Source organism: Manis pentadactyla, chromosome 1, assembly GCF_030020395.1.
Source record: "Manis pentadactyla isolate mManPen7 chromosome 1, mManPen7.hap1, whole genome shotgun sequence".
Classification (NCBI taxonomy): Eukaryota; Metazoa; Chordata; class Mammalia; order Pholidota; family Manidae; genus Manis; species Manis pentadactyla.
In genome coordinates this window covers 197,266,264-197,291,833 of record NC_080019.1, presented here as the reverse complement: position 1 = coordinate 197,291,833, position 25,570 = coordinate 197,266,264, and the positions used below count along the sequence as shown (strand labels likewise).

The following is a 25,570-nucleotide window of genomic DNA, read 5'->3' as shown; positions in this document are numbered from 1 at the left end:
CAGACTCTCTGATCCCCAGGACCTTTCCCATCACCCTCTGAGGTCTCAGGACTTTCCCTTGAAAGGGCCAGCAGGACCTGTCTCAGTTTGGGGTTCCCCAAATGCAGAGCCTGAGGCAAGGGTTCAGACGTGGGCAGGATTCCTGCAGAATCTACAGGACCCGTGCAGAGTGGGAACTCAGCCCCTTGTAAAACTTAGGAATTTCGAGATAATGACAGCAGAGCATTAACCCATTAACCCGGGAGCAGGTTGGGATGACTGTATGGGTGGCCCTGAGCGAGTCAGAAGGTGATTCAATGAACCCCCACATCCTGCTGGAGCTTTCCTGAGGTCTAGAGGATGGGTGGCCTCCTGGACCTGGCAGGTAGGACCTGGGCCCGTTTGGCACTTTCTAGGGCTCAGATTTGAGTGGAGGCTCCCTGTGACGCCTCTGCTGTGGGTGTGCTGGTGCAGGTGTTGGGGTTTGGGAGCCGACCCCAACGCGGGGCAAACGATCCCTCAGTCCTCATAGCCTGTGTGTCCTGGACTCCTCGGCACCCTAGAACCCTGTCTTAGCAGCCATAACAAAAGCCTCAGGTGGGAGGTTCAGTCCTGGGGGCTGGGAGTTGGGGTCCAGGTGTGGGCAGGGCTGGCCTCCCCGCCCGAGGCCTCTCCTAGGGGTGCAGACGCTGCCTTTCTGTGTCCTTACGTGGTCCCAGCCTCCCCATAGAAGAACGTCAAGTCTGATGGGATCAAGACCCAGCCTAGTGGCCTCGTTTTGCTGTCATCACTGCTCCACAGACCTGTGTCCAAGCACTGCCACGCTGTGCGGTCCTGGGGGAGCTTCAGCAGGTGATTTTGGAGGGGCACAGTTCAGCTCACAGCTGCCTCCGTCTGCTCCTCCCAGCTGCTGGGCACCAGCCCCTGGCTTAGGGCCTCCCCATAAGCCTGGGGCCTCTGAAGGACTGCCTGTCTGAACAGGGCTTGGCGGCACTTCTGGATGACCCTGGGACTGTAGGCTCTCGGTGCCACTCCACACTGGGCTCAGGGTTTGGAGAGCTGCCTTTCTGGGCCTTTGCTGCCTGCCAGGTGTCGCTGAGGCCCCTGTGTCCCCCTCAAGGTACCAGAGGTGATATGACAACGTTTGCCCCCTCATCCGGGGAGAGGGCCTCCCTCCCACAGCCTCTCAGGGTCTCTGGGCTTGTCTGGCCACTGCACGGGTGGTTAATGGAGGGGTGGGGTCCCAAGGCCCATGCCACCAGGGATGGAAGAGATCTGGGCATCTGCTGCCTGGGCCTGTGGCTGCCTCTCACTGCCATGGGGTCAAGTCGCCTCAGATGCTAGTTGCCCCAAAAGTTGGGGGGGTGCCTGCACGCAGAAGGGCAACAGCGGGGGAGCAGCCTGCCTTTGGAGGGCCCCCTAGAGGTGGTATAGAGTGACTCCAGTTCTGGGGGGTCCATGTGCTGCCAGGGTGGCCATGCAATAGTTGGGTCTTTGCAGAATGGAAATGCCCGCCCAGTTCAAAGATCTTTAGGGACTTCAGAGAGCGTTGAGCTAGCCAGGCCCTGACCCCCGGGCCCCTGCTGCTGCTCTGGGGTGTGCTGCCCCTTGTGGGAGTGGCAGCCAGCAGCTGGGGAGAGCAGGGCCTGCCTGCCCACCCCACAGCAGCACCCAGGAACGTGCATCCCAACCTCTGCTCTGCCAGGAGCCACGTCCTATGCGGGGGGCCTCTCACATGACTGGCCCCCAGTGAAGCCCTGAGGCTCCAGCATTCACAGGATGAAACAGAGGCTAGAGGGTCACTCTGAGGGCCACTTGAGGGTCTCATGGGGAGTCTCCCAGATGGCCACCAGGTGGCCCTGGGCCAAGCTGGGATTGGAGCCTGGACTGACTTAGGCCACGGCCCGGGGAGGGTCCAACTCACAGGGGCTTCCTTGGGGAGGCCTCACCCAGCTACTCCTCTGCTGTCATCCACTGGGTCCTGGCCCTGCCCCCACCCCATTCTGCTCTGTGTTTGCACAAGGACCATGGCCTGTCCCACCCCGCTGGTTAATAAGCAACCTGGCTGCTGAGGGGGGCTGCCCAGGCACGTAAAGATTTCCCAGGTGCTGGAGAGCAGCAGCCCCTCGTACCCTGTCTGTGAGAGGAGCATCTCATGGACAAGGCTCAGACCATGTCCCAGCTGGTGGAATGTGTCCCCAACTTTTCAGAGGGGAGCAACCAGGAGGTGAGTGCCTGGGGGCCGGCGGGTTAGCACCTGGGGCTGGGGCCTGGGAGAAGGCACCTGCTGGTCGTGGGGGTCCGTCTTCTCAGGAGGATCACCTCCTGTCAGCCCACAGGGACGTGCCCCATGAGCCTGGGGGACCAGGGGTGAGGGAGGGGACGGAGGGTGCAGTCAGGCAGCGTTCCTGGCCAAGGTCTGGGCCACGGGGCTGAGGTCCCTACTGTGGCCCTTATCTCCTGCGTCCTCCCCAACCTCATCGAGCAGTGCTGTTTCCCTGCTATCCCCTGTGAGGAAGCAGGTGCAGGGGTAGGGGCAGGCACTGAGGGCCACAGAGCGGTTCGGGCCCTGAGCCCTGCTCCCAGCCATGGGGTGTCCTGCCTCAGAAGGTTCTGGGCCCTTCACGCCCTTCCCCTGTGCAGACCATACCCCTGGAGGCTGCTTGATGGGGCTGGGCCCTGCCCCTCTGTGACCTTGGCCTGCAGGTCCCCTTCCTGGGGCATCCGCTCCTGGCCTCAGCTTCTGGGAGGTGCTGCCGGCTGCTGCTTCCTTGGTGGCCACGGCGGCCGAAGGGTCCCTGGAGCCGCGCTGTTTGGGGAACTCCCAAATGCTCAGCACCAGCTGCTTGGGCCATGTTTGGGTGGGGGTGTGGGGCAGGAGAGGGACGGCCACCTCCAAAGCTCCTGTTCCAAGAAGGGGCACCGAGGCACAGGGCTTGGCTCTCGTCCCCAGGTGATTGACGCCATCTCCCAGGCTGTGACACAGACCCCAGGCTGTGTGCTCCTGGATGTGGACACAGGCCCCTCCACCAACCGTACTGTGTACACATTTGTGGGGCGGCCCCAGGATGTGGTGGAGGGGGCCCTCAATGCCGCCCGGGCCGCCTCCCAGCTCATTGACATGCGCAGGCACAAAGGTGGGTGGGGGCACTGGGCTGGCTGCCCCTGACCACAGGCCTCATGCAGCACTGGGCAAGGGGCCCGAGGGACCCGCAGCATCTCCTGGGGGGACCCCGTGTTTCCAGAGGAACCCACTGTGCAGGGGCTCCCAGAGCGACTGGCAGAGACTCACTCTGGGAGCCCAGGGGCAGGTGGGGCATGGCCTGCAGGCCTGTCACTGGCCAGAAAACCAAACATTCCCTGGGGCAGAAGGGGTCAAAGGTTGGTGGCTGCACAGGGAGCTGGTGAACAGGGCGGGTCTCTGGCTTCTCAGTGGGGGAGGCCAGGCCCTCATGGAGGGAATTCATGAGGGATTCCCAGTACGCTGATCCCAAAGGAGAGGAAGGGGTCGGGGGGCGGGGCTCACCCTCTGGACACCGGGGACCCCGTGGCTCAGTCTGGCCCACCGCTGTCCACTCGGGCAAAGAGCAGGGCACTCTATCACGGCACGGACCCACGGACCCATCGACCCACGTACCTGGCAGCCACCTGGGGGTGGGGGCGGAGGTCATCTCTGCAGCCTGCTGGGTGGGGGCATTTACTGCCAGGACGCTGGGCCCTGTACACAGCATGGACAGCCGGGTGTGGGGGGGCAGGTTGGGCTGGAAAGGCGGCCCTGGGCCACGCCCACGCCTCAGGGTCCGCAGCCTCTCCCTGTCCCTGTAGGGGAGCATCCTCGGATGGGCGCCCTGGACGTCTGCCCCTTCATCCCCGTGAGGGGGGTCACCATGGACGAGTGTGTGCTCTGCGCCCAGGCCTTTGGCCAGCAGCTGGCAGAGGAGCTGGGCGTGCCAGGTGAGCACCCCGAACCTGAGCTCCAAGCCCTCCTCACTGCACTCCAGGCCCGTGGGCAGCAGAGCACACACACCTCGGGGGCCCTGCTCTGGACTCCCTGAAAGCCCGATTGTTCCGAAGCAAATGGATGCAGGGAAATGCCCGTTTCTTCCGTGATGAGATAAATGCAGACAGAAGCCACCCCGTGTGGCATGCCTGGCCTCCGGGGGGCGGGGGGCTCTCCCGCACTGCCTGGTGGCAGAGACCTCTTAGCTGCTTCCTGAAGTAACGTGGCAAATGGGTAAGAGCCCGAGTAAGTCCTTGTCTCCTGACAAAATAGTTTCACTTTGGAGGTTTAACCAAATCGAGAAAAGGACCTGGAAAAAAGTGCATGGCCAGCAGGGGAGCCTACAGAATGCATGCCCTGGGATGCCCTCAGGGGGACAGGGGGATGGGTATGGGACACCGGAGTGCAGGGCCCCAAACGCAGCCCATGCCCATACAGGCCAGGTTGGAGGATAAACACACGGGTGTCCCAGTGGCCGTGTAGATGTTGGGGGTTTGTGCTGAGGTTTGTTTTCTTTCATGTGTTCCTTAATTTGTGGTCATATTTATTGTACAATGAAAATACATTTTACAAAGAAGCATGAGATCATCCATCCACACCCACCTCTAACTCTTTGCAATCTTGGTGATGGCTTTTCTGGGGCACGTGTGGGGTGAGCAGCAGGGGTGGGGCTTGCCTTGTCCCTGGGTGGGTGGAGGAGGCGCCCTGGCCCATGTGTGCCCAGCAGTGGCCACCCACACCCCTCCTCTAAGCCACAGAGGAAGGCGCCCTCCCACGAGGTGCGAGCTGAGGGAGGTGTGGCCCCAGGCTGGGCGAGTGGAGTGGCCTGCCTGCTCCTCCTTGGGAACGGGGCAGTGGGCCACCCTCCGGCCAAGGCCTGACCGCCAGGCTCGGCTCGCAGTGTACCTCTACGGTGAGGCGGCGCAGACAGCCAGTCGCCGGACCCTGCCGGCCATCCGGGCCGGGGAGTATGAGGCCCTCCCTGAGAAGGTGCTCTGTTTCCCCTGTGGGCGGGGTGGGCATGGGGTGGACCTGCAGGGGTGGGTGTCCCCTCCTCCTCTTGCCCCGACCCAGCGGGTACCCCTCTGGGGGTGTCTCCCCACAGCTCAAGCAGGCCGAGTGGGCACCCGACTTTGGCCCCAGCAACTTCGTCCCCAGCTGGGGTGCCACTGTCACAGGGGCCCGGAATTTCCTCATCGCATTCAACATCAACCTTCTCAGCACCAAGGAGCAGGCACACCGCATCGCCCTCAACCTGCGGGAGCAGGGCCGCGGGGAGGGCCAGGTGAGGGCGCCAGGCTCCCTGCTGCCCCATGGAACCTGCTGGCCCAGCCCAGCCTCAGTGTCCACACGGCATGGGGCCGGGCAGTGCGGGCTTCACATCTGTAGTTGGGGAGAACCTGCTTCAAAGGACATTTTCCATGGAAGCAGGTAGGTCTATGCCTATTGTGAAAACACTGTGGCATTTCCGTACTGATAGGAAGGCAGCTGCCTGTGAACTCTAGGGCCTCTGAATTCCTGGGGACCTCCAGGCAGCCCCAGATCACCTCACGTGCCCCCACATGCCTCCAGGGGCCCCCGGTTCACCTCATGTGCCCCCACATGCCTCCAGGGGCCCCCAGGTACTGTTCCACCCCCCGCAGAGACCTGGGTCCTGTCAGGCGGCCGAGGCCCGGGAGCCCAGTTTCACTAGGGTGTGAGCACAGAGTAAAAGCGTGGCAAACCAAACCCCTCAGCTCCTGCTGAAGTCAGAGACCAGAGGTCCTCCTTGGGGCCAAGCCATGAGTGAGGGGCCCAGCATGGCCTCTAGGGTGGGGTGGGGTGGGAGGGGGTGAGCACGAGTCTGCAGCAGTAGGGCAGACCCTGGCTGCCTCCAGGACAGGCACACGGGTGGAGTGCTGGCTGGCGGGTAGGACCTGGTCTGAACAAGGTGCCCACGGGAGTGGCATCTGGTGTCTGACCCTTTGGGGCCTCAGTTTCCGGCTGGTGGGCAGGACCCTCCTGGTTGGCTTAGACGAGGGAGCCGGGAGGGTGAGGAGGTGGGCCACAAGCGTTCAGACATTGGGGAGAAGGGAGACTCCAGGCCAGCTGGGGACACAGCTGCAAGTGGCTTCAGAGCCCGCCTCTAGGAAGGGCTTTTCCTTTGCAGCCAGGACGCCTGAAAAAGGTCCAGGGCATTGGCTGGTACCTGGATGAGAAGAGCCTGGCTCAGGTGTCCACGAACCTCCTGGACTTTGAGGTCACAGGGCTGCACACTGTCTATGAGGAGACCTGCAGAGAAGCCCAGGTGAGCAGGCAGGCGCCCCCTGCTGGCTGAGGGATCCTCCAGGAGGGCGGGCAGGTGTTCCCACCACCGTGCGGCAGTGCCCAGCCCAATGCCCTGATGCTGATGCCGCCTGGCCTCTGCAGGAGCTGAGCCTCCCAGTGGTGGGCTCCCAGCTGGTAGGCCTGGTGCCTCTGAAGGCTCTGCTGGACGTGGCCGCGTTCTACTGCGAGAAGGAGAACCTCTTCATCCTGGAGGAGGAGCAGCGCATCCGGCTGGTGGGCTGGGCTGCCGCGGGAGGGGCTGGCCGGGGTGGGAAGGGGAGCCGGAGGAGCAGGGCGGAGCCAGAGGTGGCCCCGCGGGCCTGGGGCCGCGTGTGGGCCTGGCCTCCCCCTCCAGCTTTGTTTTGTTGCCTGCGCTGAGAAGTGAGATCATACTGTTTTTATTTGGGAACTCCACAGAGCGCCCTGTGACTAAAGTCAGACGTCAATGCAAAAGTTCTGCAGAGAGGGTGGTACCCCACCTTCCTCCCTTTCCCCCTGGTGTCGGTCCTTAGCCACCTCCCTGGAGCTCCGGCACCTCTGGGTGGCTGTGCAAATCCATTGCACTCCACCCTGTGCCGAGAACATTTCCTTTGTGGACGTGACCCCTGGCCCTGGAGCTCCTCGGGCCATAGGGCCTGCCTGGGGCCGCCGTTGCCATCCTGGGCTCTGGTGTCTGAGGCGCTTGGTTTCTGCTCATTTCTTCCCAGTGAGCACAGTGGCCTTCCCTGCCAGGGTGCTGTGCTGGTTGGTGTATGCCTCTGCGTTAACTGATTTAGCAGGTGTGGCTGGACTGACTTTTGTCTGATTTTCAGGCATGTGGGGGGTGAGGGTGAAGTCTCCTTCTGGTTATATAGTCAGTCTGTTTTTTAGGTATTTGGCTGATCATCTTTGTAACTTAGTGTACTTACTCTATTATTTGATACGTCAGTTTTAAATTGTGTCCAAGTTTTCAAATATGGCAATTTGTATCAATTTTTATCAGTACACTGACTGCCTGCTATGAAAATGAGAAAATAAATCCACTTAGCATCTACTGCTATCTTTTCTTACTTCTCTATTTCCTGATTTTTTATAGTGTTTTTTAGGAGGGGTGGTTAAATCTTTTGGTGATTAATCTTTTTTTCAAATTTTTTATTGTAGTAAAATACACATAACATAAATTTTGCCATCTCAGTAATTTTTCAGTGTACAGCTCAGTGGTATTAAACATATCTGTATGTGCAGCCACCACCATCATCCAGGGTGTGTGTTTCTCTTTCTGCAAAAAAATCTGTTTTTGCAAAAAAAATGTCATTAGGGTTTTGATAGGGCTTTGCACTGATTCTGTACATGGCTTTGGGCACTACTGACATCTTAGCAAAAGACAATAATGAGTTTTTTGATCTGTAAATGGGCTGTGTTTCCATTTATTTACGTCTTCTTTAATTTCAGCAATGTTTTGTCGTGTCATTGTACAAGTCTTTCACCTCCTTGGCTAAGCTAACTAACTCCTCATTTTATTCTTCTTGATGCTATTATGAATGGAGCTGTTTTTGTAATTTCTTTTCAGGTTGTCAGCGTCAGTGTTCAGAAATGCAACTGTGTGTTCGCTTTGTACCCTGCTCCCTAGCTGAATCTGTGTATCAGCTCTAGGGGGTGGCGCTTCTTGGTTTAAGTAGCTCACTTAGTCCTCTATGTAGCTCTTTCTCTATCAGTTTGGACAATGTCTGTTCACTCTTCGTGAAGCACAGGAAAATAAGAGTGCTAGGGTGAGTGGTCATCTGCTGTGGATTTAAATCATTGTGCTGTTATTTCTACATTGTTGAATTTATAACATTCACCTTCTGTAACCATAACCCTGTGTATTGACTATACTGAATATCCCAGATGTTTAGTCTCAGCTCTGTAGGTAGGTCAGGTCGGCGTGAATCTCCATGCTGCCACACCAGCCCCTTTACGTCGCTCTTCTCTGGAGCAGTGCACCTGTGGTTTGCAGATTCTTGTGTAGTTTCAGGAATATTTTCTTCAGTTGTATTTTTGATCCAGTTATTGGGTTCCTTCATTTTAGGGACACCAAATATATTGCAGTAGCATTTCCTGTCTTCTACATATTCTATCTTTTCTCTGCTTTCTTTCCATTTCTTCTCCTTTTATTTGCAGTGATTTCCTCAAATGCAGCTTTTAAGTCACTGACAGTGTATGGCCAGCTCTATTCTTTTCCTAGTGTTACAAAAATTTATGTGACTTTTCATTTTGGTGTGATTTTCTACTCACAGAAAAAGTGCAGGAATAGTCCAAGGAGCCCCTGCATTCTCCAGACTCACAGTTGCTTACGTCTTGCCCCATTTGCTGTATCTTTCTTTCTCTGTATTCACACATAATCACATTATTATTTTTTTCTGGACCACTTGAGAGCAGGTTGAAGACATTGTGCCCCTTTGCCCCTAATTTACTCAGGGTGTATTTCTTAAGAACAAGGACATTCTCTTACACAACCATAGTATAAGTATCAAAATCAGGAAATTCCACAGTAATACCATCCTAGTTTCTAAGCTACAGTCCATAAGCAAACTGCATCAGTGTCCCAGTAATCCTCATTAAAGCTCTCTCTGCCCCAGCTGGGACGCAGTCAGGAGCAGTGCGTGTGGCTGTCCATTTCCCAGGGCCTCTCATGGAACATTTGCTCAGTCCGCCTTGCCCTTCACTGACTGTGATGGAGAGGCTGGGTACCGTCTGGCGTCTCACGCTGGGTGCGGGTCTCCATTGCTCCTGACTTGATGTGGTTGTGCCTTCGGGCAGGAGCAGCACAGAGGCGAGTCCTCCTGGGGGCATGGCAGCAGGGGACCCCCAGGGCCACCTATCTTAGCGTGCTGTCTTGGGTCCTTTGGACAAGGCAGTGTCCCCCACCCAGGACTGTCCACTGAAATGTTCCTGTATTTCCTTTTGTGATGACCACTCTGTGGGAAGGTACTTTAAGAATGTGTAAATACCCTCTTCCTCTAGAAATTATAGCCATGTCTGCAGCCAGTGACAGTTTTCTAACTTCATCCTTTTTATGTAAGAAAAAACTTTCACTTCTCCCAAGTTTATGTATTCCTATGTGTTCAATGCTCTACTCTATTCTATTTTATTTTTTTACTACCATGCCTTATTTATTTATTTATCTTTATTAAGGTATTATTGATATACACTCTTATGAAGGTTTCACATGAAAAAACAATGTGGTTCCTACATTTACCCATAATCAAGTTCCCACCCATACCCCAATGCAGCCACTGTCCATCAGTGCAGCAAGATGCCACAGATCCACTATGTGCCTTCTCTGTGCTGCACTGTTCTCCGCGTGATCCCCCACACCATGTGTACTAAACATAATACCCCTCAGTCCCCTTCTCCCTCCCTCCCCACCCTGTCTCCCCACCCCTGCCCTCTGGTAACCACTAGTTCCTTCTTGGAATCTCCGAGTCTGCTGCTGTTTTGTTCCTTCAGTTTTGCTTCATTGTTATACTCCACAAATGAGGGAAATCATTTGGTACTTGTCTTTCTCCACCTGGCTTATTTCACAGAGCATAATACCCTCTAACTCCATCCATGTTGTTGCAAGTGGTAGGATTTGTTTCTTTCCTATGGCTGAATAATATTCCATTGTGTATATGTACCACCTCTTCTTTATCCATTCATCTACTGATGGACACTTAGGTTGCTTTCATATCTTGGTTATTGTAAATAGTGCTGTGATAAACATAGGGGTGCATATGTCTTTACCAATATTAATTCTTCCTATCTGTGAGCATGGGATATGTTTCCATTTATTGGTGTCTTCTTTAATTTCTCTGAGTGTCTTGTAGTTTTCATAGTATAGGTCTTTCACTTCCTTGGTTAGGTTTATTCCTAGGTATTTTATTCTTTTTGATGCAATTGTGAATGGAATTGTTTTTCTGATTTCTCTTTCTGCTAGTTCATCATTTGTGTATAGGAATGCAACAGATTTCTGTGTATTAATTTTGTATCCTGCAACTTTGCTGAATTCAGATATTAGATCTAGTAATTTTGGAGCGGATTTTATGTACACTACTATCATGTCATCTGCAAACAGTGACAGTTTGACTTCTTCCTTACCAGTCTGGATGCCCTTTATTTCTTTGTGTTGTCTAATTGCTGTGGTGAGGACCTCCAGAACTATGTTGAATAAAAGTGGAGACAGTGGGCATCCTTGTCTTGTTCCCGATTTTTCTCCCTATTAGTTACATGAAATATCTTTTTCCATCCCCTCACTTTTAGTCTGTGTATGTCTTTGGGTTTAAAGTGAGTCTCTTGTAGGCAGCATATAGATGGGTCTTGTTTTTTTTTAAATCAATTCAGTGATTCTATGTCTTTTGATTGGTGCATTCAGACCATTTACATTTAGGGTGATTATCAATAAGTGTGTACTTATTGCCATTTCAGGCTTTAGATTCATGGTTACCAAAGGTTCAGGGTTAACTTCCTAACTATCTAAGAGTCTAACTTAACTCACTTAGTATGCTATTACAAACACAATCTAAAGGTTCTTCTTTTCTCCTCCTTTTTCTTCCTCCTCCATTCTTTATATATTAGGTATCATATTCTGTACTCTTTCTCTATCCCTTGATTGACTTTGTGGGTAGTTTATTTAATTTTGCATTTGCTTAGTAATTAACTGTTTTACTGTCTGGTGCAGCCCTCTTTTCTGTAGCTTTTTCAGGATTTGTTGTATTAATTATATTTTTGTATTATATGTGGTTTTAGGAGGAAGCCTCTGTCTCACCTCTTGCACCGCCATCTTTCTGCTCTACTCTTTTTTAAAAACATATCATTTAATATTCTGCATCTGAAAGTTCTGACATCTGCGGTCTTTGAAGATCTGATTTTGCAAGCTGTGTCTGCTGACTCCCGTGGTGACTTGTTTCTTCATGTGTGTTGTGATTTTTAATTATGAGAGCATGTTCTTTGTGACTTTATCTGTGGTCATTCTTGGACACCTGGGTTTAAAGTTTGTGTCACCTCTGTCAGGTGCTTGGGGACCCTACCACACAGGGCCACCTTCCACTTAGTCTTCTGCTTGGAGCTTTGGAACTACACAGGCAGAGAATCCTGTGTGGACCGTGGACCACATCCCCATGAGGGTGGTGTGGTCAGAATTTCCAGAAAGATTTTTCCTGCTTCACCAAAGGGAAGGTGGAAGTTTGGGAGTATTCCAATAATATCCTTCAATGGGGGGCTTTTCCTGATTCACCCTTGGAGATGTTGGCTTTCAGGGCTCTCCAGTCTGACCCCTCTCTTGAGGGCTCGACACCCCCCCTGCTCCTAAGGGGCTGCAGAGGTGCGCCGAGGTCCTGGGAGGCCCAGCTTCAGGGCGGGAAGGCCTTTCTGGTTCACCTCCCTGGTCAGTTCTGGCCTTGAATGATTCGCCTTACTTTCTGCCAGCTTAGCCAGGCACTTAGATCCAGTAAAAGATTCTGTCTGTCTTTCTGAGGTTTTCTGAACCAGGTGGGCTTTGCCCACTTGCCGACCCTGCAGGCTGGTGCTCAGGACACCCTCTCCACCCGTTTCCACCGCTTTGGGAGGCTCATGATGGCCCTGATGGTTCCTCTCCAGCCACACCTCTTACTTCGATGTTTTGTAGAAAGAAGTGTCAGCCCATGTGGCTCCGAATGGGCTGGGACTGTGTCTCTAGCATAGAATACCAGCGTTTTGAATGTTTTCCAGCAGAAAAAATTCTGACTTCAAATAGGGATTGTTCCAACTTTATTTTGAATTTAGGGAAAATCCACTTTTCCTTACATAACTGTTCTATTCAGGGAAACAGGTAGCTCCTGATTGTAGGCACCGAGTCCCGGCACCCAAGGAATTGAAATCTCATCCAAATAGGCCATTCAGTTTCAGCAACAGACTCATGCACGGTGTCTTCGTGGAAGACACGCGAGGACCCTGTGGTCTGTGAGGGCCGCTTTTCTCTGGGCCTCAGCTTCCCTGCGGGGAGGCACTGGAGGGTGGCTCTGTGGAGTCGTTGACCAGGATGCCCGCTCCTGACTGGGCTTTCCTGGGTGGGGCTCAGCTTGGCCCAGAAGCCAGTGGTCGGCCGGCAAGGCTCTGGAGGGGGGCGTGAGGCTCGCTATGCCAGGCTCCCAGTGCAGAGGCGGACAGGGCAGGGGTGAGCCTACTTGCGAGCCTGCCTCCTGCTGGGCTTGCCTCACCAGCCCCCTTTTCCAGGTGGTGAGCCGGCTGGGCCTGGACTCCCTATCCCCCTTCAACCCCAAGGAGCGGGTCATCGAGTGAGCAGCACCCCGGCCCGCGGAGACCTCAGCCCTTCCAAAGCCATCCTCCTGGTCACTTACTCATCAGTGAACGCCAGGGTGCCTGTGCCCGGCGTGGGACTGGGGGCTGGCTGGGGGTGTGCAGTGAGGCCCCAAGGCTCTGCCAGACCCTGTGGGGCCTCCTGGGTGGTGACGGCCGCTCTGCCAGGGAACCTGTCCCCTTCCCTTAGCTGGTGAAGTCAGGGCTTAGGGAGGGGTGGACCTGGATTCTGGGGCCACCTCAGAACCAGCCCCACCCTCACAGCCGGGACCTGGACCCGCCCCCCACCTAGGGACCAGGCCCCACCCCCAACTAGGACGCGATGCCCCTCCCCAGGACCCCGCACCCCCACCTACGGACCAGGTTCCTTCCCAGGACCCCGCCCCCCACCTAGAACGAGGCCCCTCCCCAGGACCCCGTCCCCCCAGGATGAGGCCCCTCCCCAGGACCCCACCCCTTCCCCCCGCCGCACAACACCCAAGACGAACCCCCTCCCCGCAAGCCCAAAGCCCACCGGGCCTCCCCAGCCTTCCCCTCCGCAGGTACCTAGTCCCTGGCGGGCCGGAGCAGAGCCTGGTGGACAAGCCCCTGCGCACCTTCATCCGCGAGGTGGGAGCCCGCTCCGCAGCCCCGGGGGGCGGCTCGGTGGCGGCGGCCTGCGCAGCCCTGGTAAGTGTGCGCGGAGCGGGGTCGAGGACGCAGACGGGCCGGCGGGTCGGGCGGGCGCGGTGCTCGAGGCGGGTCCCCCGGCAGCCCCCACCTGTCTGTGCCCAGGGCGCGGCGCTGGCCTGCATGGTGGGCCTGATGACCTACGGGCGGCGGCAGTTCGAGGCCCTGGACGCGGCCGTGCGGCGCCTGGTGCCACCCCTGCACGCGGCCTCGGCGGCGCTGAGCGCGCTGGTGGACGCGGACACGCGGGCCTTCGAGGGCTACCTGGTGAGCGCGGGCCGGGGGCGCGGGGACGGCGGACAGGGGTCGGCGGGAAGGGCCCGGGGCCCGGGGAGGGGCAGCCGCCGGGGTGCAGGGGCAGGCGCGAGGCCGCCGTGGGGAGGGAGCAGCCGCTGGAAGGCTGAGTCAAGGAGGGGGGTGTTGGGGGCTTGGCAGGGGTGGGGAGGGAGGGGAGCTCCCTCGGCTTAGCCCTGCCCCAGCTGCCCTCTGAGCCCCACGGGGGCAGGGAAGGCAAGGCCCCAAAGAAGAGCCCCCACCCACAAGGCAGGGCAAGAGAAAGCTTACAAAGAGAAGCTGGTGCCGAACGGTCCCGGGGAGAGGCCCGAGGTGTCTCGGCCACATCCCGGCAGAGGGCCGCGGGCAGGGTCTGGTCAGCTCCAGCAGTGCGACGGCAGCAGGTGGGCCGGAGCCGGACCTCGCTCCAGAGGGGGGCGCTGCAGGGAGAGGCCTCGCTCAGAGCCCATGTATGCAGTGCCGGGTCCAGGGTGACCGCCCCTCGGAGGCTGCTGGCCCTGCAGTGCCTTTGTGCTGGGGACACGGTCTGGGTCTTGGATGCTTAAACTCTGGGGGCTGAGCTGTCGCTGTGTCAGTGCCGTGGGAGGGGGGGCCCAGAGGAGCCCTGGCCCCGAGGGGCTGCCCTCCTCTCGAATCCCTTAGTGTCCAGTGCGGGTCATCTCTTTGCTGAAGGCCCAGCGCCACAGGCCGTGGAGCCTGACAGAGCTCTGCTCTCAAAGCTGTCTGTGCCTGGTGGCAGTGCCAGCCCGGCATGGGGACGCAGGCGAGCCATGCTTGGAGGCACCCCTTGCCCCTTGGAGGCTCTCTGCATGGCCCACCACGTGGCTCCTCTGTGTGACTCCCCCACGTGGCCCTGGGACACGCTGCTGCTCAGCCTGTGCATTTCCGTTGTGCTCTGATAGGATGCAATGAAGCTGCCCAAGAACACGGCTGAGGAAAGGGACAGGTGAGCCCAGGGACCGGGTGTGCAGGCTCCTTGAAGGGACCTCGGTGCTGTTCGCTCCGCACTGGGGAGTGTCCGTGATCGATGAGTGCCCCCCTCCCGCCCGCCGGCCGCGTGGGGTCTGGGCAGTCCTCACTGCCTTGGGCTCTGACCTTTGAGTCCTTGGTTCCAGGCGCACGGCTGCCCTGCAGGAGGGGCTGAGGCGGGCTGTGGCCGTGCCCATGCAGCTGGCGGAGACGGTGGCCTCCCTGTGGCCGGTGCTGCAGGAACTGGCCCTGTGTGGGAACCCCGCCTGCCGGTCGGACCTGCAGGTACGCAGAGGAGCTGGCCTCCTGCAGTGGGGGCGCAGCAGGAGGGGTGGTATTCTGGGCAAGTTTGCTAGCAGGGCCTGGACATGAGCACGTCGTGGGGCCGTTTCTGCCCCCCTCGGCCACTGGGACCACTTGTCTATTCTGTTTGAAGTTGGGGAATTAAGGATCTTGCTCAGGGCTGCCCAGCAGAGAGGCAGGGCTCCAGGGTATGTCCAGAGTGACCCCCGCCGCCCCACAGACCCTCCTGGAGACCCCTCCCTGCCGCTCCGTGCTCTCTCTCTCCTCCCTCCCTCCTCACCACTGCCTTGTCCAGGACACGTGGGGCAGTGCACAGACGCACACACGTAGCCTGTCCACAGCCTGTGAGCGGAGGCTCGGGCACCAGGAACATCAGGGCAGGCCCTGCGATTTCTGCAGCCCGTCCTGGCCCACGGCCTTTGGGGTCTTCACAAGGACTGTTTACAGTGCCCTTTCCTTCCCTGGGTGGGTGATGCGTGTGTGCTGTTGAGAACACTCTGGAAGCTGCCTGGGCACAAAGGCTGAAGTTCTTTTGTTCCAGGCTCCTCCTGGGCCCCGGCCCATGCTCAGGCCTGTCCCTGACCAACAGGCTGGGCCCTTGTTAGGATCCCAGCTCCAGCCAGGGCCGTGTACAAGGCAGTGTTCAGTGGGTGGTGTCGGGGGTGCCAAGGCCAGTGAGATGTGGACCAGGGACTCTAGCTCTGCTGAAGGTGGGTTCTGGACGCTCATTTCCATGGGATGTGGGAAAACCCCAGGGAGGGCCAGGCTCCCGCCCAGGACAGAGCTGCCACTCCAGTCAGTGGTGTGGACGCTCACCCTGTCCGAGGGACCAGCTGCCACGCTTGCTTGGTGCCCAGTCAACTTCCTGCCCCGGAGGCGGGGAGTGGCTGGGATCTGTCCCTTGCCTGCACAGCCAGGCTAGGTGCACCAGCCGCGGCCTGCCTGACGCTGGGCATTAGGAGGCTGTGCCCTGCTCAGACAACAGGCTCTCTTTTCAAGCTGGAAGAATTGGGCTGGGGCTGTGCTCTCTGCCCATGGCTGGCTGGGCCGGACCCCTCACTGTGGGCCAAGGCCGGGGCCTCAAGCAGTGGGGACCTGGGGCCTCCATTTGCCGTCTTTGCCAAGGGGGCATGAGGGCCCTGGGCTGTGGCCTGTGCCTGGGCATGGCGGGTGGGCCCCATGGCTGGCGCGGTCCACACCATCATGCTGGTCGGCCCTGCCCCTGTGGCTGTTGCAGGTGGCGGCCAAAGCCCTGGAGATGGGCGTGTTTGGTGCGTATTTCAACGTGCTTGTCAACCTGACTGACATTGCGGACGATGAGTTTAAGGAGCAGGTGAGCAGGAGACTCCTGGCCCACTGAGGGGTCTGGGGAGTGGGGCCCTGACCAGCCATCCTCGAGGGAAGTGTCGGCCTGATGGGACGCCGCCTGCGGGGCTGAGGCCTGGCTGGCTGTCCGCAGACTGGGGTCCAGCCCTTGTCGTCTCGGGGTTTCTGTGGAGCTGGGCGGCTCGGGAGCACACCGGCCCCCACCCTCCTGTGGGCCTCTGGCCGGGCTGGGGGCTGGACCCAGGTGGATTCAGAGGGTGGCCTGATGGAGTTGTGTGTGACCCGGCCACCCTGAGTTGGCCTTGGGGGAGCGCTTAGGGCTGGAGTCCCCGGGGGCCGGGCCAGAGGGCCTCGAAGAGCAACGGCCACCCACCAGCTGTTCCAGCTCCAGTGGTTATGATGAGCTCGTGTTGTGGTCCCGCCTGCTGGCTCCAGCCAGGCTGAGCTTGGCTGCCGAGGGAAGTCAGTGCCCACGTGGAGCCCACACGGGCATCGAGTTAAATGGGCCACTGAGCACCCCTGGGCCACAGGGCCACAGCCATGCCCTCGGCAGACTACAGCCAGAAGACCAGGGTGGGGGTTGGCATGCCTGTCCCCACAGCTTGGAGCAGACACGGGCTCCCCCTGTGCCTACTGAGACCCTCGAGAGGCTTGGAGCCCCACGTCAGGGCCCAGGAGCACCCAGAGTGGGCAGGCCTGGGAGGCGGCAGAGAGGGCGCAGGAGGCGGCAAGGGATGGGCCCATGGGCATGCGGCAGGCGCAGGTGGTGACCCAGCCCTGTGTCCATCAGACCCTCCAGCGCATCTCCAGTCTCCTCCAGGAAGCCAAGGTGCAGGCGGCACTGGTGCTGGACTGCCTGGGGGCCCGGCAGGAGTGAGGTCCGCGGAGGCCCCTGTGCCCTTCGTGGCCCCTTCCGGTAGGGGCCTGCTCAGCCCGGCAGCGGAGGGCGGCCTCCAGACACGGTCCCTGTGGAGCCCAGGGGGTGGGCTGTTGGTTGTGTCACCCCTGTCACTGTGACCCCTAGTAAAGCATGATACACCTGTGCCTGTGGCGTGTGAGGGCTGGGGCCGGGCCCGGTACAGCAGGTGGGTCGGGGGACCCTGAGACGAGCAAGCGTGGGGAGACAGAGTCGGAGGAAGCAGGGCACAGCACGAAGTGGCACACAGGCTCCAGGGTCCCACAGACGTGTGTGACTGCTAGTGGGGTCTGGGCTGGCCAGGGCCACTCAGAGCGCCGGGGCCCCACGGGGCTCATCCCTGGCTGCGTGGCCTGGTGGGGGTGGCTGCCCCTTGGCCCAGGCACTAGGAGGGACCCGTGTGCAGGAGTGCCTGCGGGTGACGGCAATCTGCCTGGGTCCCCATGTCCTGGTGGGGTCCTGGGAGGGGTGGGCACTGGTTTCTCACTTGAGTGGGAGCTCAGGGGCCAGGGTGGGTGAGGGGGTCCCAGGAGGGCGGCTGCCCCAGCCTCCAGCCCAGGGCCCCTCTGCCTCCTGCCTGTCCACCTGCAGGGCCTAAGTGGCTCAGGACAGGGAGGGGGTGTGGCGGGGAGCCCCAGGGCTTCTCCAGGGCCCCTGGCTGGGGGCAATGGCGCGAGACCCAGCCCCATCAGCAGCCCAGGTTCAAGCACCACCTGCCCAGCACGACAGAGCTGAAGAGGGCAGCACTGTGCTGCCGTGGACTGGACTCCAGGGGGTGGCAGAGGGCGTGGGGCTGCAGTGGACCCGCCCTGCTGGGGGGTTATCCGGAGAGGCCCCAGTGGGGGTCTGCGCTCCCCAGAGGCTGGGAGCTGCATGTGAGTGTGGTCCGCTTTGCAGGAGGAGGGCCTCGCCGCTGGCTGCAGGCTGAGATTCTCCCGATTTAATCATTTTAAGTGAGCAGTGTGTTGAGTAGCTCAAAAGCCAAAAGGACGCAGGGACTCCCTGGAGAAGCCTGTCTGCCTGGCCCCACCCCTCCACACCTCCTGCAGGAGCCCTTGTGTTCTGTGTGTCGGGCTTATTTAGTGTTTATTTGCACAAACGCAAGTGCATGGGAATTTCTATTCCTAATTCTCCCTTCATGGCATAGCAGATTATATGCTGAATTTGTTTCTACTTAACAAGATGGCCAGAAAATCTTTCATATCCTCAGTGTTTAGAAAGACTCCAACATGAAATGTGCTTTATTCTCTTCCCATTTCCTGTGTTTTTTCTTAACCATTTCCTTGTGAAACAAGATGATTGAGAAAGGGGCCCCAAACATGGCTAGTAGCTCAGCGATTTGTGACAGTGTGTCCTGGGTGGCCATCTCCCCACCACGGCATCCTCCTTACCTGGCCCTTGGCCCCTCACCCTGCTCCGTGGCGCCTGTGCCCTGTTTTCCTGTAGACCCATCTGGCACAGGCACGCTCCGGGACACGATGGTTCAGTTTACCCTGCTTGCTGAACTTTCAGTCGGTGTGATCTGTGTGCCACCCACCCCCGGGGCAGCTGCTGCTCAGTGTGGTATGTGTGAGTCCCACCTACTGGGTGCTGGGCAGTCACACTCCTCAGGGAAAAGCCCTTTGTTTACCACGTGCCTGTGTGCACGGGGCTTGTGTCTGTCTCTGGCACGCGATGTCCTGCACAAGGCTCCCACGGCAGGCGGAGCCACTGAGTGGTGGGGTGTCACCTTCCTGAGGGCTGCACTGCCACGTGGCCCCATGTCCCCCACGGCAGAGTGCGTCCAGGCCCCTGTCCCCTCACTGCAGTGGAGTGTGTCCCTGCTTGCAGACACCGGGCCCAGCCACACTGTGCTGTGGCCAAGGGAATGTGGGCAGGAGGGTTGGCACAGTGCCTACCCTGGGCCGGAGGAGGCTCTCATTTGCACTCGTCCCTTGGGTGGCTTCTGACCTCCACCTGAGAACAGCTTTCCCTGAACCGCTGCTGACATAGGCTGGAGCCCCAGAAGGAACCCAGGGCATGAGCGTCCCCACTGCGCACAGCCCTGGTATGGGTGGGACCTGAGCCAGTCCCTGAGGGTGAGGTGCCCCTGGCCGCTGATCCTCGAGTGCAGTAAATGCTCATGGTCCTGCCCGTGGCTTTCCGGCTGGTGGTTACTGAGCTGTAGGACTGATGCCCTTCCCAACAGAATGTGCTGTAAAACATCAGGGCTTTTGCCCCAGAAGGTGGCAGAGGGCATCAGTGTGGTTTCACTGTCTTTGTTAGTCTGAAATCGCTCGCCCATGTTTCTCTTCTGTGTTCTGCTTGGGTGCATGACCTGTTTCCCTGTTGGGAACTCGGCTGTCAGGTCCTAAACACCCACCAGCATCCTGCCCCTTCCTGGGGATGTCTCCCTGGGGACGAGGGGCCTGCTGTGGCAATCTTCTGCCCCCAGGATGTTCCCATTAGAAATAACCTAAAAAGTCACTATGCCCCAAATTCCTTCCTTCGAATTCACATGTCATAAAAAAGTGTACTTATTAGATAATAATGCAGGATATTAAAGGAAAATAACTTAGGAAGTACATTCTTCTTAAGCAGGACAGAGAACCCACATGCCTTATAGGAAAAATTTACTATTTGAAAATTTAAGAACTTGTTTCTGGTGAAAAACATCGTATCCTAGGGTAAATGACAAGAATCCTATCGGAAGGAAAAAAAATCCAACTTTTGTAACAGGCAGAGAGTTACTATTGACCAACATAACAAGCTCCTATAAATCAAACTGAACAGGGCAGGGCACCAGGAAGAAGTTGGCGTGTGAGTGCACCCATATGGTTTGTGTATGTGTGTGTGTGTGTGAGCACATGTGTGTGGATGTGTGCAAATGCAAGGGAAGGTCCCCAGCATAGCTACATCCTAGGAGGGCTGGTTTGGGAGGCACAGGGGCAGCTCTTATCTCAGCTGTGCCTTCCCCTGAGGTCTGGCTCCATGCAGCCCACACGTGTAAGCACCACATGGAGCACCACTGGGGCTCCCCTGCCCTTGCAGTGAGGTCTGTGCGGATCTGCCTCGGAGCTGGGGCATCAGGAAAGGAGGAATCTACACACTTTGCCGCTTGCCCTTGCTGGGGGGTTCGCCCTGATCAGGGGGGTCCCTGCTCCAGGGTGTGTGCCACGCTCCGGCTCTCCATGGCCCCTGCCTCAGCCCCCTGCCTGCTGCCCTGCACCTGGGTTTCCAGAGCTGGAGGCTGAGGCTTGGGTGGCACCAGGGCAGAGATCGGATGAACAAACATAGTTGGCACAGGTTCCCGGTGTTTGCTTGCCAGCTCCCCAGGAGTCTGGCTGGTGTCTCCACCTCCTTCCTCTTGTCTCGGTGCCTTTGGGGCCCCCTGCAAGCGCAGGCCACCTTGAGCCACATCCGTGCCCTCCCTGTGACAGGTGGGCCCAACACTGGGCCCCCGCCCATCATTGCTTATGGCCTTAAGGACAGGCTGGCATCACTGCTGATGATGTGGCGCCCTTTCCGAGGGCCAGGGAGACCTGTGGACACTTCCCTGCAGGCGGGTTAGCACTGGTCCTGGCATGCCAGCCAGTGGACTTTGCTGGACAGGGAGTGGGCGGTGGCTTCCTCTGGGTCAGGAGCACAGCTCGCCTGCCGAGCCAGCTCTGGGCAGAGTCCAGGCAATGTGGGGGCGCTGGTGGGGCTGAAGTCCTGCCCAGCCCTGAGCCTCTGGGTACTGAGGGCGTCCTTGGCGGCCTCCTCGTCTCCTTTTCCCCACCGAGACTGCAGAGGACACGGCCTCCCCAAGACACAGGGGACCTTGACCAGGGGGGACCCTGACCTGGGGAGGCTCTGCCTTGCAGATTGGGGTGGGGGGAACCCTGAGCTTGGGGGGCTCACCTGGGGGGACCCTGACCTGGGGGGAACTCTGACACAGAGGAACTCTGACCTGGGGGAGGCTCTGCCTGGTGATGGGGGTGCGTGTGGGTGTGGGTGTCCCTTCCAGGCTGAGGCCGTCTGGTCCCAGGTGTCCCCTGGCCTCGGGCGAATGGTCAGTGCAGCCAGATGCAGCTCTGAAGGTGCTTCGCACGTCCTCTAGCGGCTGATTGGTGATCAACGAGTCCATCCTGCTAAAAAACGTGCTCATGGGCTATTTATGCTTCGTTTTCTGAGAACTGCCTGCTGAAGCTCTTCATCCATTTCATCGGAGCCGCTTTTCTTGCAGATCTGTGGATTCCTCACAGCACAGACATGACTCTTGGCTGCCGTGTTCTCTGATAAGCTCCCCCATCTGTTTTCTATTTTGTTTATATCAACATTTTGGTTAGAGTCACTCAAATTTATATGTATGCTTATCACACCTGCAGGGAAGAGGGAGAGGGCCCTAATTAAAAGTTTTGCTTTCTTTTTGTCACTAGGAATGCCACTGGGGCCTTCCCCTCACTGTCCCCACCCAGTAGGGACACCCCCCTGGGCCCCTACCCAATGGTGCGAGGCCCTGGTGGCAGAACCTGGCCTCTAGCTCCCCAGCACTGTGAGCATGGGGCCCTCCCCACCACACGGAGGTGGGGTGGGGTGCTGGGGGGCCCTTATGTGGGGGAGCACAGAGGGGCTGCCCTGGCATCCTGCCTCCCCTGCCAGTCATGGGCGGGCAGTGGGGCTGGGCCTGGGAGTGTGGGGTGCGTGGCGACTGGACACTGGTTGGTCCCTAGCCTGGCCCTTGAAGAAGGCTTTTCCCAGTGTCCCAGCTCCGCCCCTGAGATGCACAGAGTGGTGTGGGTCAGGAGGTTACAGCCTGGCCCCAGGACATCTGGGACATTACCGAGGGACACTGAAGGGGGACAGGACGGTACTGGGGGGCTGCTGTGGTGACATAGGTGAGGGGACACTGGTGAGGGGTGCTGGTAAGAGGATCGGTGAGGACCCTGATGAGGGAATACTGGTGAGGGGACATTGGTGAGGAGATGCTGGCGAGGGGGCACTGGTGAGGGGACCCTGGCTTGTGTACTTCCCTGGCCCAGGAGTCACAGGGCCCTGGGACCCCCACCCACAGGCCCTGCTCCCTGGCTAAGCCTCATGTGGGTGCCATGCATTGCCCAGTGGTTCTTTGACCCCTGCTGTGTGCCTGGTACCCCAGTTTCCTCTGAGAGGCTGCTGAGCCAGGCCACCGGGCCGATCTTTGCCAAGTCTCCTTAACTCATGTCTGCGGCTCTCAGGGGACAAGACACAGATCCAAGTGGGCCTGGTGGCGGGGGGGGAGGGGGATGAGCAGGCAGAGCAGGGGTCCTGCCAGCCAGGGCCATGTGGGGGGGTCCAAGGGCACCCTGTGTGCTGGGGCTCAGGCCTGGGGCTCAGACAGCAGCTGCAAGGGGCTGGTGCCTTGCCTCCTGGGAAGGCTGGGCCCTCTGTGGATGGTGGTATGGTGAGCACTGGGTCTCGGAGCTGGCTGGGACCCTCAAAGGACCCCAGCCACCCAATGACCAGTGTCGTTGTAAAAAGGGCACATGTGGACACAGATGTGCACAGAGAGGGCACCATGAGAAGGAGGAGGTGCTAGGGTGGGAAGACCTCACCCTGGAGCCTTTGGTGGGAGGCACCTCAGTCTTCGACTTCTGGACTCCAGACTGAGAGTTGGTTGCTGTTGTCAGAGCCGATCAGTGTGTGCACTTCCCTAGGGCAGCCCTGGCCGACTGGGCTGGTGAGCAGAGCATCTGTGGCATCCGTGTTTCAGTGTGGCCCTTCCCAGAGGGAGTGCCTGGAGGGCTCAGGAGGCTCAACAAGATGTCACCAAGGTGCCACAGAGAAGTAGCAGCTCTCTGTCCACCTCCCCGTCTCCCGATGTGAACCCACAAACACCTTAAAGCTCTGTGGCCCTGGGCTGGGCACAGACGGGACTTCACTGACCAAGCATGGTTTTCAGCCCAAAGCCGACTAGACAGGCAGATTCCATGGCTGAGGCTGTTGGTCTGTACATTTGGGGCACTGCGGGTGGCCGGTGCCTAGAGGCAGCACCTGCCTCGAGAGGAGGCCAGGTCAGGCACCACCTGGGTGGTGGGCACTCTGGGGTGTGATGAACCCTAGTGGGCATGTGAATGGTCTGCGGCTCCTTGGCTGCCTGGAGAACTCCCGGGTTGGGTACAGTGGAAGCCGGCAAGCAGGAGCAGGAGGCGGTTCAAAGCCTTTATTGGACTGAGGTGTGTGCACACAGGGAAGTGTAGGGCCTGCTGCCACAGCTCAGTCTGGCGAGGGGCAGGTGATCCCCAGAGAGGAGTGCTGGCAGGGCTGGCAGAGAGCCTTTGGAGGGCTCTGGAGGGGTGATGAGTCAAGGGATGATGCTGGGCTGAGGGGGGCTGAGGGGCAGGGAGAGGGGCCTGCAGCTGAGGTCGGGACTGCTGGCCGCTGGAGGGCGCCCTGGGAGGCCTCTGGGGTCCAGAAAGGGCAGGGCATGGGTGGATCAGAGGGGACAGTGGACTCAGTGATGCTCAGGGCTGAGGGACCCCGCGAGGAGCTGGGGGTGGGCAGGGATCCTCTGCTCCTGACTTCACTCCCACACCGGCAGAGATGGAGCCTGCAGCGCGCCGGGCCTCTAGGTGGGGTCTGAGCAGCACCGCGGATCAGAGGACAGCACCTCCAGGGCCGGGGACGCAGGGTGAGGCTGGGGCGTGGGCGGGTGGGGGTGGGGGCGCGGGGGTGGCGGGCGCGCTAGCAGATCCAGCGGATGAACCTGTCGAAGAAGCCGGGCTGAGCCAGGTTGTCGTAGTCCTTTTCGCGGAAGACGGCGGCAGCGTCGCCCAGGCTGATTTTGGAGAGCACGTCCGCGTCCACGTCGCTGCCCACGGCCACCACGGTGGGCACCACGTTCTGCTTGCGCATGGAGTGCACCGCCTCTTCCAGGCTGTCGTTGCCCGTGACGCCGTCCGTGAGGAACACGAAGGCCAGCTCGGCGTGGCGGCGCGCCCCGGCTCTCGCCCCACGCACTACGTGGTTGATGGCGTGCACGATGCCCGCGCCCACGTGCGAGAAGGAGTTGAGGTAGCGCACGCCCGCCAGGGCCTCGTGGATGGCCGTCAGATTGGAGGTCAGCGGGAAGGCCACCTGCTGCTCGCCCGGACCCCCGAACTGCAGCAGGGCCACCCGCGCATTGAGCGGGTCGTCATCCCTGCGCGCCAGCGTCAGTCGGTGTGACACCTCCTCCACGAAGCGCCGCACCTTATGGAAGTTCTGCTCGCCCAGCCGCTCGGAGCCGTCCAGCAGGAAGACGATGTCCACTGGCCGCTGTGTGCACTGGGCCACATACAGCTCTGGGGGCAAAACGCGGTGGTGGGGGGGCTGCCCAGCAAGCTCTTGCCACCAGGCCCGCCCTGGACTCCCATGACTCCAGCCCACCCCGACCATACCCTTGCCCTGACCACACCCTGCACCCTGAGTCTGTCTGTGTGTGCATTCAGCCCCGTGGAGCCATATGGATGCTGGGGCTGCTCCCACAGTCAGCTGGGCTTGGGAGTCCCCGCCACACGTCCCACCCCGTCGCCTTGACTGTCACCAACTCTCCTGACTGTGCCCCACCAATAAATGTGATAGCTCAAGGGCCTGTTTCCACCCTCTAAGGACTGTCTCTGCCCAGTCACTGCCTCCAGGCCCTGCTGGGCGGGAAGGGGTTAGTAAAGCCCTTTCACTTGGCACAAGACTTGGATACCCCCAAAAGGGCCACAGTCAGTGGGTGTGGGAGGGATGAGCAGGGAGGCTGTCATCATGTTTGCAATTGTGCAAAAAGACATCAAGACACAAGGACCCCCACTGGCCATGACCCTTACTCCCCCCATTCCAGAGTCGTCCGGTGCTGGCTTGGGCCACATGGCTTCCGGCCTTGGAAGCATCAGAGAGGAGCCCATGCCCCCTCTGGACAAGGCCCTGGTGGGCAGTGGGCACAGGTGTGGCCAGACTTTTGTGGCAGCCCAGAGACTCCCTGCTGCCCGAGATCCTTACCCCCTCTGGGTGGCCACCAGCCCTGGGCATGCTGGACAGCATGGGGGCAAGGCTGCAGCTGAGACTGAGGCTGGGCCTTGGGGGACATGGACACCATGGCACAGACTGAAAACCTGTTCACCACGCATGTGCCACGGCTGGGACACGGTGCACCAGCCACGGACACACAGCCCCCATCCATGGCCTGGCGGGAGATCTCAGCTCTAACTGCTGCTGGGGCTGGGCGAGGAGAGGGCAGGTCTCCCTGCTTGTGTCCAGCCCCTTGGCCCCATGAGCGCCCCTCCCAGATGTGGGCCCCCAAGGGCTCTGGTCACAGGCCAGGTTTGTTGACCCCTGGGGTGCAAAGCACAGGGGTCCTATTGGGAACAAGGTCTACATCTGTAGCACCCACGGCCGAGGGCCTCCACCCAGGAGCCAGCTTTGGGGGCCCTGCAGGCGTCTAGCAGCCACCTGTGAAGGTCTGGGCCCCAGCCAGCAGCAAGCTGCCCAGTGCATCACTGGACCACAGCAGAGAACTCGCTTTGTTTTTTAGCATTTATAGACTC

At 59.1% G+C, this 25,570-nt stretch overlaps 2 protein-coding genes across 10 annotated transcripts in view; one reads left to right on the top strand and one right to left on the bottom strand.

Moving 5' to 3' along the window:
- Positions 1 to 1,792: 1,792 nt before the first annotated feature.
- Positions 1,793 to 22,299, top strand: FTCD (formimidoyltransferase cyclodeaminase). Of its 9 annotated transcripts, none has more exons than XM_036912142.2 (14): positions 1,798 to 2,206; positions 2,933 to 3,116; positions 3,805 to 3,933; positions 4,881 to 4,969; positions 5,085 to 5,264; positions 6,129 to 6,266; positions 6,389 to 6,520; positions 12,497 to 12,558; positions 13,123 to 13,249; positions 13,355 to 13,516; positions 14,446 to 14,489; positions 14,659 to 14,797; positions 16,053 to 16,148; positions 20,018 to 20,901. In XM_036912142.2, exons 1-14 carry the CDS (start codon positions 2,135 to 2,137, stop codon positions 20,288 to 20,290), a joined length of 1,827 nt encoding a protein of 608 aa, XP_036768037.2. In that variant the 5' UTR covers positions 1,798 to 2,134; the 3' UTR covers positions 20,291 to 20,901. The 9 variants fall into 9 exon arrangements, with proteins under 9 accessions (XP_057361466.1, XP_036768037.2, XP_057361498.1 ...); XM_057505515.1 differs by lacking the exon at positions 20,018 to 20,901 and adding an exon at positions 16,952 to 17,184 and having other exon boundaries at positions 1,800 to 2,206; XM_057505488.1 differs by lacking the exon at positions 20,018 to 20,901 and adding an exon at positions 21,265 to 22,298 and having other exon boundaries at positions 1,803 to 2,206.
- Positions 22,300 to 23,205: 906 nt separating this feature from the next.
- COL6A2 (collagen type VI alpha 2 chain) overlaps positions 23,206 to 25,570 on the bottom strand; it is a 29,429-nt gene continuing 27,064 nt past the window's right edge. Inside the window, exon 28 of the mRNA XM_036912132.2 lies at positions 23,206 to 24,340. Coding sequence (XP_036768027.2) covers positions 23,742 to 24,340 — 599 coding nt within the window. The 3' untranslated portion in view covers positions 23,206 to 23,741. The remainder of the gene's footprint in view (positions 24,341 to 25,570) is intronic.

Bases quoted from the DNA above. Each gene is read 5' to 3' on its own strand.
- FTCD (XM_036912142.2), top strand. From the start codon at position 2,135: ATGGACAAGGCTCAGACCATGTCCCAGCTGGTGGAATGTGTCCCCAAC. The intron at 5,265-6,128 runs GTGAGGGCGCCA...TTTCCTTTGCAG, and splicing joins AGGGCCGCGGGGAGGGCCAG to CCAGGACGCCTGAAAAAGGT. The intron at 14,798-16,052 runs GTACGCAGAGGA...TGGCTGTTGCAG, and splicing joins CCTGCCGGTCGGACCTGCAG to GTGGCGGCCAAAGCCCTGGA.